Raw genomic sequence first — 11301 nt, 5'->3', positions numbered from 1 at the left:
TAAGATAAATTTTCTATCTACCAGTGCACAACCATGTGTAGATGAAAATGGCATTGTAAATGCATTCATATTATATACCAAATCAGGAGGGGTTCGCAAGCGGTGTGACCATCTGCAGTTCCGAGCAGATGTTGCAATGCAGCTGAGGGCAGGTTATTCCTCCAAAAAATAACTGCAGGAAGGAAAAGCAAAGCCTGCCAGAGAGATATCCCTCTGAGTTCAGCCAATCTCCATAAATTAGAAAAAATCGGGAGTCGCAAAAGGCAGTGCCATGAATGTCTACATCAACAAAGAAAAACTCCCAGTGGATGGCCAGTTGAAACGCCTTCCCAATGTGCATTCTGCAAGGTTGCAGTATGTTGAGTGAGATGTTTTACAACTTTCCATGATAGAAATATTGTGTGAATATATTTTGTAATATGTATAATTAGATTGTATAAATATTTTTCAAATTTACTTAGTTTTACTTTTTATTTTAATTTACCTGTAAGGTGAGTGACAAGTTTTGATTTAATTTCTATTGTAAATCTTTATTATATATGTTCCTGTGTATTTATGTATGTGTGTGAGTATATTTCATTTAGTTGTATTCAATTTTCTAGTTTTCTCCAAAAACAAATTCCAGTATTTCAGTTTATTTTACCTTTATGGTACACCTGTTCTTCTGTGCATTAAATTCAATTGATAATCTAGTGATGTGCACAATTCTTCTATATCAAAACTTTGTTGCATACCCAATTAAATATTAGCTGATGACACATTTTCTATGGTAATGTTTAAACAAAATTGAAATATTTTTACATTTTGCTCAGTTTACCTGGATTTACCTGTAATTAGAGTCACTTTGAGACAAAAATTATGCAATAGAATTGATGAAAAACCCTTTCTTCAATTATGTTCCAAAAGTTACAGTTGTTTAATGAGACTAGTGTAAATTCATGATTATTTTAGAATTTAATTGAAACTCACGAGGGGTGTATTTTGGTCAGAAATATAGTAACGAAAGGGTTAATACGTCCCCAGAATATATATAATTTAGGAGGAAATTCTAATAAGGTATGTAAACTAAAATTGTGAAGTATGTTACGTAATAACAGGCTAATCAGATTTGAGATAATAACAATTCTAAGTGAATAACCCTGTAAAAAGATTTTGTGCTTTCGCAATGAATATTACCCTCAGCGGCGCTTGTGTTGGTATATTTGTGAATAAGTCACTAACCGAAATAAGTCGATCTACTGTTTTGGAAAATACTATTTACTTGTTTAAGCGTTGCACTGGATAAATTTCAAAAATAACTCAAATAGTTCAAATACTAAGAAATATGCATGCTCAATTTAATTTACATGAAATAATTTACGAACATGGATGGGTTATTTTCCTTCACTATATATAAGGATCCCTTTCAGAATTGAATGGGTTATTTCTCTTGGTTGTTTAAAAATAATATATTAGTTATTTGTAGTAGATTTAAGAATCCCACGCAAGCACACACCCATGCAAACATGTGTACAGGCCATGACCAAGTATACACACAAAAATGCCTGAGTGCCCAAAGGTGAGTGCATGCATCCCTAAGCATATGAATATACCCAAATACACACACAAACATCTACATATATAAGTGCACATACATACTAGCATCTGTGAAGAGAAAATATGGAAAAAATGAAACAAAGAGAAAAAAGTGGGTGTTTATATTAAGCAAACAAGAAAAATTCAGAAAGAGGAAGAGTACATAAGGAGGACACAAATGAAGTTAAGGAAATATATAAAAGCACACTAAAAGGTAATGGTTGCAAATTATTTAGAAAAATCAAAATAGAGGAGATGCAGAAGGATTAGCTCGGGAGAGTGAGCATTTGCACCTTAAGAATGTATTATGTAATTTGTGTTTACAGTTAAGTATGAGGTTACTTCATTCATGCAGTTTTTGCATTGCATAATAAAGTCTTCTGCGTAACAATGGACTATTTTATATTGTATTCTGCTGAATTATATGTTAGGCTAGCAATGAATCTAGGTAGAGAAGTGTTGTTAGTTTTTGCTTGAGGTCTAAAGCTAGAGTAATGATTACTAATTCCCAATGCATGTACCAACATTTGAAAACATGGAATCCTTGTGGAGACTAACAGCAGCAACTATTCACTCCTTTCTCCCTACTCTTTCGTCTCCCTTCTCTTTTTCTTCATTCCCATCAATTTTATACAACTCTCACTTCCACATGCTTGATGTCATCCTTTCTCTTTCATACTTCTTAACCTTTTCATTTTTTGAGTTTTTGTTTATTTACTCTGTACTTCTGGCTTCACTATTCATATCAGTTCTCATTTCCAGTGAGTTAACTTGGAAATTCCAAATGACAATGTAACCATCATTTAATTAAGGTAATCTTGACCTGATGGTTAGCTATGTTTAGCACCCCTCATAGGGTAACTTTTACATCAGAGGATCAGCGAGCTAAGAAACATATATAGCCTGCATTTTACTCCTTACACTCCCTTAATTTGGATTTTTATTCGCATTTCTAGCAACCGTGAACTAAAAGAGAAACTTACAGATTATCAAATTTCCTCATAACTTCGATATAGGAAAAAGTGTGTAACCTTCATTGCCAATAATTTTTTTTTTTAATCATCCACTGTCCACTTTTTGTTCTCTATACCTGCCATGGACTACTTGAAGCTTACAAACTTCCTACACTTGGTTCCCTGGCATTTTACCCTTGTCAGACATGACAGAAGTAACTAGACACCCTTATAATCATTAAAATTTATTTAAATTTGAAATTATACATTCAAATTATTTATTAATTGTTATAATGTGAATATTTAGTAGACATGCCCTTTACATTTTTCAATGCAACGACCCTATTAGGCATCTTATTGATCAGATGACGAATATTCTCTTGCAGAATTTCTTGCCAAGTTTCATGCAGTAATCTCAAAAGATCTGGCTTTGAAGATGCTTTCTTGTTCTTTTTATGAAGTATCCTGACCATTATATCCCAGCAGTGTTCAGTAGGGTTCATATCATGTGACTGACTTGGCCATGGAAGCTTTTTAATGCTATTCTCATCCAACAAATCTTGTGACATTTTGGCCATGTGACAAGGAACCCCTTCTTCCATAAATAAAGACTCTTCTTTAATCATTTCACCACTGGAGAAGATTGGAAGGAGTCCTTTCTGCAATATGGACACATAATTATCTGAGTTTATGTTTTCCTCACTCCAGCAGCTCTGATCAAAAACTGCTCCAAATTGTTCCCCAGACCATCACAAAATAGCTGCCATGTTTCATTGTTGGCTGCAATATTTTCACATCAAATTCTTGATCACAGAGTCTCCAGACCCACATTTGACCACTGTCAGGAAATACAGCAAATCTGGACTCACCAGAGAATATAACTGTCCCACAATGCTAATGGCTTCTCCACCATCTCACTGGCCCAATCTTTTCTCTACTTGACGTTGGCTGGTCAAAGAAGTGGCTTCCTTCTTGCTTTTCTACCATGGTAACTGAGTTTGTGGAGATACTTGACAGCTGTTCTGGGACTGACATCAACTTGTTCTGCTCTCTCAGAGGTCTTGCAATGAGGATTATCCTCCACACTTCTCTTAGCAAAGAGAAGGGTCCTGTCAGAGGGCCCTGGTTGAACTGGGTGAGGTGATGTGGACTCTTTCCCCTCTCTGGTGAATTGCAAAAGCACTCTATTAACTGTAGAAAGCAGGATCCCAAGATTTTCTGTGGTTTTATGCCATGTTCACCTACAGAATGACCCACAATAAGTCTCTTTGATATTCAGACAGTTCCAAGGCTTCTTTTGTACATGACATAATGAAATAGTCACATATAGAACCTGAAACATAAAAATGTCAATTAGTAAAAAATATAAACCTCTACAAGTTAGAATAAACATACAATGATGTTTTATGGGGTGTCTATTTACATCTGTCGTGTGTGTGTGTGTGTGTATCTATATATACATTCATATGTTTATATGTCTATATATGGATATATATGTCTGTGTGTATTTATATATATATATAATATATATGTGTGTATCAGTGTTTGTTTTTATATTCAGTTATAATAAAAACAATTTTTACATTAATTTAATGGGTTACTCTATACTTCTGTGGAGTACAAATTATTATTCTTATACAAGAATGTTGATGAAGTTTCAACCACCTAAGCCATCATATATATATATGTGTGTTTGTATATGTATGTATGTATATACACACACACACACACACACACAGAGAGTAATGCCTCAATATACGACTTAATTTCTCCCCGGAGACTGCTCATAAAGCAGAGCAATAATTTCCCATAGTAGCAACGTTATAAATCGTAATTTGTTCCCAGAAAAATATTTTATCTATAAAATTTATGATACTCGTAAATAAATGGCAATAAAACAGCAATAGAATTTAAAGAATAGATTATGTAAAGTAAAAAGAATGTAAAGATCATTTATGATAAAAAATATTATTATTATAATTCTGTTGTGTCTGGGAGAGTCATTTTCTTTTTGTGCTTTATAATTGTTTTCTGAATCACTCTGTAGATTTCTTTTTAAAAAACAAGTCTACAGTTGTTTGCTTAAAAGAAACATTTTTTCGCTCGCTGTAAATTTCTCGGTAACACTCAGAAACATTTGTTATGGTAGTGGAAACTTTTGGACTTCTTTCCAAATTTGAATCTTGTGCTTGAAAAATTTCAGCTCACCACACAAAAGTGAACTGAAAAATAAAACTCGTAAACTTTGGGGTCTTGTAAAGCAGGTCCTCATACAGTGAGACATTATTGTATATGTCCGTATGAGAGACGATTGCACTGGTATGGTCATGTGGCGAGAATGGATGAGGATAGCTGTATGAAAAAGTGCCACACCTTAGCAGTTGAGGGAACCTGTGGAAGAGGTAGGCCCAGGAAGACCTGGGATGAGGTGGTGAGGCACGACCTTTGAACATTGGGCCTCACCGAGGCAATGACTTCTGACCGAGACCTTTGGAAATATGCTGTGCGTGAGAAGACCCGGCAAGCCAAGTGAGACCTAAATCCAAGGTCTCTGCCAGCCCACTTATGCATACCTTCCTTCATTGGACATTAAACTCTGCTTGTGAAGACCTGTTGAGGCAAGTGAAATCGAAATCGAACTAAATTCAACGACTGGCACCCATGCCAATGTTGTCTCCTTCATTGGATACTAAACTCAACTTGCGAAGACCTGTTGGGGCAAGCGAAAGCGAATTCATGATGGCACCTGTGCCCAGCATCACCTTCCTGGCACGTGTAAAGACATTCGAGCGAGGTCGTTGCCAGTACTGCTGGACTGGCTCCTGTGCAGGTAAAATACACCATTTTGAGCGTGGCCATTGCCAGTACCACCTGACTGGCCTTTGTGCTGATGGCACGTAAAAGCACCCACTACACTCTCGGAGTGATTGGCGTTAAAGAAGGGCATCCAGCTGTAGAAACTCTGCCAGATCAGATTGTAGTCTGGTGCAGCCATCTGGTTCACTAGTCTTCAGTCAAATCGTCCAACCCATGCTAGCATGGAAAGCGGACGTTAAACGATGATGATAATATATATATACATACAATGGTACCTTGATTTACGAGTCTCTCGGCAAATTTTTTGCATTGTGTTGCGAGCTAAAATTCGGGTTACAAGCCAGTTTCAGATACCCCACCGCTAGTTGGCATAGTGAATGCCGTAACATCCACCCAGCATCTTGTGTCTCACTCAATAGCTAGACAGTTATGCACATTAGGAAGTGTGAAGATCATTTGTAGATCGCTAGCTAGACAGACATGCACGTTAGCAAGTGTGAAGAATGTTAGTGGATCATTAGCTAGACGGGTGTTAAAATGCTTACTTAGTCGCTGCAGGATACAAAAGCATCAGTGTTTTGCTCGCAATTATGCTTGCAGTTATTTTGCAAAACTTCATTTTTCCAACCATGGGTTCGAAAAAAGTGACTGCGAAGGACAGTAGTGAGAAGAAGCAGATGATGTGCATTGAATTAAAGAAAGAAATTATTGAAAAACGTGGCCAAGGTGTGCATATAGTCGACATGGTGAAGCAGTATGAGTGTAGCACTTCTACTATCTGCACCATACTGAAGCAGTATGAGTGTAGCACTTCTACTATCTGCACCATACTGAAGCAGGAGTCGATAAAGGCTATAATGCCAGTCAAGGGCTTTAAAATAATTTCTAAAAAGTGGACATCTATCCATGAAAATATGGAGAAGCTGCTGATGGTGTGGTTGGCGGAGAAGCAACTCGCAGGAGATACCATGATGGGGGTTATAATCTGCAAGAATGCATAAGCTATTTATGCTGATTTGCTGCAGCAGACTCCAGGCACTTGTATGGACACAGCATCTGGTGAGCTTTTTAAAGCTAGTCGGGGCTAGTTCAAGAATTTTAAAAAGAGGACTGGCATTCACCCACCTTGTCAGACATGGTGAGGCAGTGAGTGCAGATATGAAGGTAGCTGGGGATTACCTCAAAACTTTTGCCAGAATTATAGCAGCCAAAGGATACATTCCCCAGCACGTCTTCAACTGTGATGAGACAGGACTTTTTTTGGAAGAAGATCCCAAGGAGGACTTATATAATGGCATAGGAGAAGAGGTTGCCAGGCCACAAAGGCTAACCCTCACATTGTGCGCCAGTGAGAGTGGTGACTGTAATATTAAACCACTGCTCTTTTATCACCTGGAAAACCCCAGAGCCTTTAAGTCACATAAGATTCTGAAAGAAAAACTGCAGACTATGTGGAGGGCAAATCCAAGGGAGTGAGTCACATGGTAGTTCTCTGTGGAGTGAGTGAATTTTGTCTTTGGTCCTGATATTAAGAAATACCTCCAGGAAAATAACCTACTCCTACAAGCCCTTTTCGTCCTGGATAATGCTCCTGCTCACCCACCTAACCTCGAGATGACATCCTCGAAAAATTCAAGTTTATAAAGATTTTCTACCTTCCACCCAACACCACCCCTATCCTGCAGCTCATGGACCAGCAGGAGATTTCTGATTCCAAGAAGCTCTTCACCAAGCACCAGTCCCACTGCTGTTTTGAGGTGACAGATAGCACAAACCTCATCCTTCGAGAGTTCTTGAAGGACCACTATAACATCGTGATATGCCTTAGAATTATTGATATGGCCTGGCAGGGTGTTACAAAGAAGACCTTGACCTCTGTGTGGAAGAAGCTGTGGCCTGAGTTTGTGTCTGAAATGGACTTTGTAAGGCTTGAACCCAAAGCGGCAGTGGTAGAGGAAATTGTATCCCTTGGCAAGTCCATGGGCCTGGACGTGGATGAAGGTGACATCAATGAGCTCATTGAGGATCACTCCAAGGAACTGACAATGGAAGAGCTGACAAAAGAGGTACAGACACAGCAGCACATGGAGGTTTTGCAGGAAATAGGTGACGCAGAGGAGACGGAGGAAGTTATCTCTACAAGTGTGATAGAGGAAATGTCGGGAATGTGGGAGAAACTATTCAAAAGAGACACCCAGAAAAAGTTGCAACTTGAGCGTGTGATGGAGCTATTTAGTGACACTTGCCTAACTCATTTCAGAAACACTCTGAAAGTGAGGATGAAACAGACCTTATTGGACAGGTTTCTGGCGAAAACTCTTGTAGATGAAAGAAAAGAAAGTATGGCGTAAAAGGCAAAAAAATCAATGAAGTACATTTTTCTTATCTAAAAACACATAACAAAAAATTTGTGATGTCTTTTGGGTGGCCCAGAAAAGATAAATGTATACATACATGTACATATATGTGTGTATGTATATATATGTATATTTATGTGTATATATATGCATATTTATGTGTATATATATATATAGCTCGTTCATTCTTTCTATGTCTAGTTTTGGACATGGATGAGGCAATGCATATTATTATGGAATTACTTGACAGCTGATTGCCTTGCCTGTTCTTCTTGTAGGGGAGTTTTTATATCCTGTGTTTTTGAAAACAGAACAATGCAGAGGATTTGTTGACAGGAAATAACAAATTTCACTGTTTCAAACTCATTTGTAACTCAGCACACTTTTTCCTTCAAAGTGCAGAATATAAATATGCATACATGCACACATGTAGACACATACACATGCACATGTATGCGAGATTAACTTTTCTGTATTTTATCTACATGTGTTTGAAAATGTAGAAGTAGCAGATGACTTTTTGATAGAGAATGGTAACAAACTTTACCATTTGTAGATGAGCTAGCTTTTCCATGCAAAATGCAGAATATTAATATTTGCACGCCATGCATACAAAAAATTTCTGTGTTGTAAATATTAATGTAATTATGGTCCTTGTTTTATAGTAACATGCTAATGTGATGTTGATTGACAATGAGGCAATATTTTAAAGAAGTACTAGTTAACAATATGACTAATATAATAATGATATAATAATATTGTCAGTCAAATCGTCCAACCCATGCTAGCATGGAAGGCGGACGTTAAACGATGATGATGATGATCTGTGTACAGCAATAATATAATACTGTACACTAATGTAGGTTAACAATGTTGTAATAAAAATATAAAGTGCTAATATAATTATATAGTAATACTAGTTAACAAAACGGCGATAATAAGATGGCACTGGTATAATATATAATGATATTGGTTAACAACAACAACAATAATAATAATAATAATAATTTCTTTATTGCCCACAGGGGGCTAAACATAGAGGGGACAAACAAGGACAGACAAAGGGATTGTCGATTACATCGACCCCAGTGCGTAACTGGTACTTATTTAATCGACCCCGAAAGGATCAAAGGCAAAGTCGACCTCGGCGGATTTTGAACTCAGAACATAACGGCAGACGAAATACCACTAAGCATTTCGCCCGGCGTGCTAACAATTCTGCCAGCATTGCCACCTATGATGATAATAATAATAATAAAGCAACACTGGTTTACAATGTAGCATTAATTGAAAGTAATGCTTTTTGATACTAAGAATAACACAATATAATGCTAGTTAATTTAATAAGTAGCAATCATTTAATCTTTTCTTGTTTCCATGTGTGTTTCTCACCTAGTTAGCAGTTGGTGACTTCACAGATATGTTCAGATAAGATTAACTTAATTAGACTAGTATATTTCGACTGGAGATATCATGCTCCATGCTTCTACACTCTTTATATTATTAAAAGAGTTACAAATATCTATTGTAATAATTAGTTTGACTATTTAGTAATATTTAGAAGTGTTTTACTGCTCCTAACATAATGCTAGTATTTTTTACTGTTGTAATTATTACTGATTTTGTTTATTATTCCTTTTTCTTGTTTCTTTTTTTAAGACATTCTGAATGATCAAAGAAAAATACTGTCCTGTCCAAGGAAAAAATCTCAAGCCCGAAAGACTTCTCTACCTGATGGACTTCTGAGCAGCCCAAAGGCTATGAATCGTCATCACCACCGGCATACAGAACCTGTGATAACTCTTGAAGGATTATTATCTCCAGAAAACCCTACTGTGAGTGAATCTTCTAGTGTAGAGCATCCAGCCATTAGCAATGGTATCATACCAAATATGCAAGTACCAAATAGAATAGGAATAGCAAAGGAAAAATTATTGGTTGTTGGAGACTCTCCAAATATGGCCACTGTTCCTAGCATTGTTTGTGCTTCTGAAGAGGAAGAAGAGGAAGACTTACCTGAGATAAATCAATCTCAAGAAAGTAAAGAAAGTAATTTAACTGAGAGTGACAGTAGCTTTATAGACACCAAAACAGTGGAAAACACAGAAGAAGCAGATAAACCAAATGCTGAGGCAGTAGCCATAGAAAACCCTGTCTCAACAGAAGCCGAACCAGTTGTGACAGCAAGTGAGAGTTGCGAAACAATATCTACAAGTGAAACAGTTCCTTTGCTCACCACTGAACCAGTTGTTGAAAATACAGACCCTGTTGAAGAGATAAGCAGTGAGGAAAGACCATCGAATTGTGAGACAAATGTAGAAGCTGTTGAGGATGAAGAAGATGAAGATGAGCAAACTTTAGTTCCAACGAGTCTAAGTGAAGATTATGATGGAGATACAGAAATGAATGAATCATTAGGTTTGCAGGCTGAGGATGAATGTGAAGAGACAGAACAGGCTACAACAGAACTATCTGCAAATACTCCTGTATCAGAGCCTGTAGAGAATGTATATATTGAAAGTAGTTCTGCTGGATTGGAACTTATGCTTCATGGCCCTGGAGAACCACCACTCTTACCTCCAAGAACATACCCATCAAAATCCAAAGCTCCCCCCCTTCCTCCTCGTCAACGTCCAAAAGAGGCACCCCCACTTCCTCCAAGATTGCCCGACAAGTCGACACCTTCTTCCCCTGTCAGTCCCATAGTAAGTCCCACTATATGTGGCTCCCAGGCCCCTACTGCAAATACCAATGAATGTACATTATCACCAAAAACCCCAGAAACCAGCCCTGCTGCCCATTCATTGCAGCCACCACCCCCCATTCCGCCCAGAACTTACAGCCCTGTACATATGGCTGAAGAAAATGAGCAATATATTGTGGACAGCCTTGTTGGCTCCTTAGAAAACTTGAGTGTTGACCAGGCAGCTGGAGCTGTTGGTGGTCAGCATGACCATCTGTTCACACCAAGATGCACTTCACATGTATCAACAAAATCTAAAGGCCACCACAGTGAAGAAGGGAAATTCCATGGATCTCCATCTGTTAGTTTAAACAATGATGGTAGAAAACTATCTTCGTCTGTCCCAGGACCTGCTACGATGGATTCTGTTGCTATAGCTGAAAAACCTACAAAACCTCATTCACATGTTAAACGACATAAGAGTCACACTTCTAAAAACCCTCCACATGATAAACATGGCATGACTCATTCTATGTCAGATTCTATGCACACCAATGGTCGCCAGCACCGCATAAATTCTCCACCAAGATTTTCTGATGTATTTGCTAAGAATGGCACTTCTGACAATGTGAGTCCACGGTCTGCAACGCCAATCCAGAATGGGGCTTCACCATCACCACCGCTTAATAGAATGCGCACTCTAAGTGAAGAGGAACGTAAGCAGAATAGACAGCAGATAGCTCATCACCTACAGCTCTGGCACCAGAAAAGAGTTGGTGGTAACAGTCAGAGGTCTGATTCTAGTTCTACTTCATCAGACTCAAATTCTTCAACTAATATCCCTGCTGTTGATGGTTGTGACCGGCTGGATGGTTCTAATCTAACACATGCTAGCTCAGCTCCACCTCCACCCCCA

General features: G+C 37.9%; 1 protein-coding gene across 1 annotated transcript in view; it reads left to right on the top strand.

Moving 5' to 3' along the window:
* LOC106872160 (E3 ubiquitin-protein ligase HECW2) overlaps nt 1-11301 on the top strand; it is a 224671-nt gene that overhangs the window by 160294 nt on the left and 53076 nt on the right. The window contains exon 9 of the mRNA XM_052967651.1: nt 9362-11300. Coding sequence (XP_052823611.1) covers nt 9362-11300 — 1939 coding nt within the window. The remainder of the gene's footprint in view (nt 1-9361; nt 11301) is intronic.

This window comes from Octopus bimaculoides, chromosome 4, assembly GCF_001194135.2.
Source record: "Octopus bimaculoides isolate UCB-OBI-ISO-001 chromosome 4, ASM119413v2, whole genome shotgun sequence".
Lineage (NCBI taxonomy): Eukaryota > Metazoa > Mollusca > Cephalopoda > Octopoda > Octopodidae > Octopus > Octopus bimaculoides.
The sequence above is the reverse complement of the archived record's forward strand: the minus strand, read 5'-3'. Positions and strand labels throughout refer to the sequence as shown.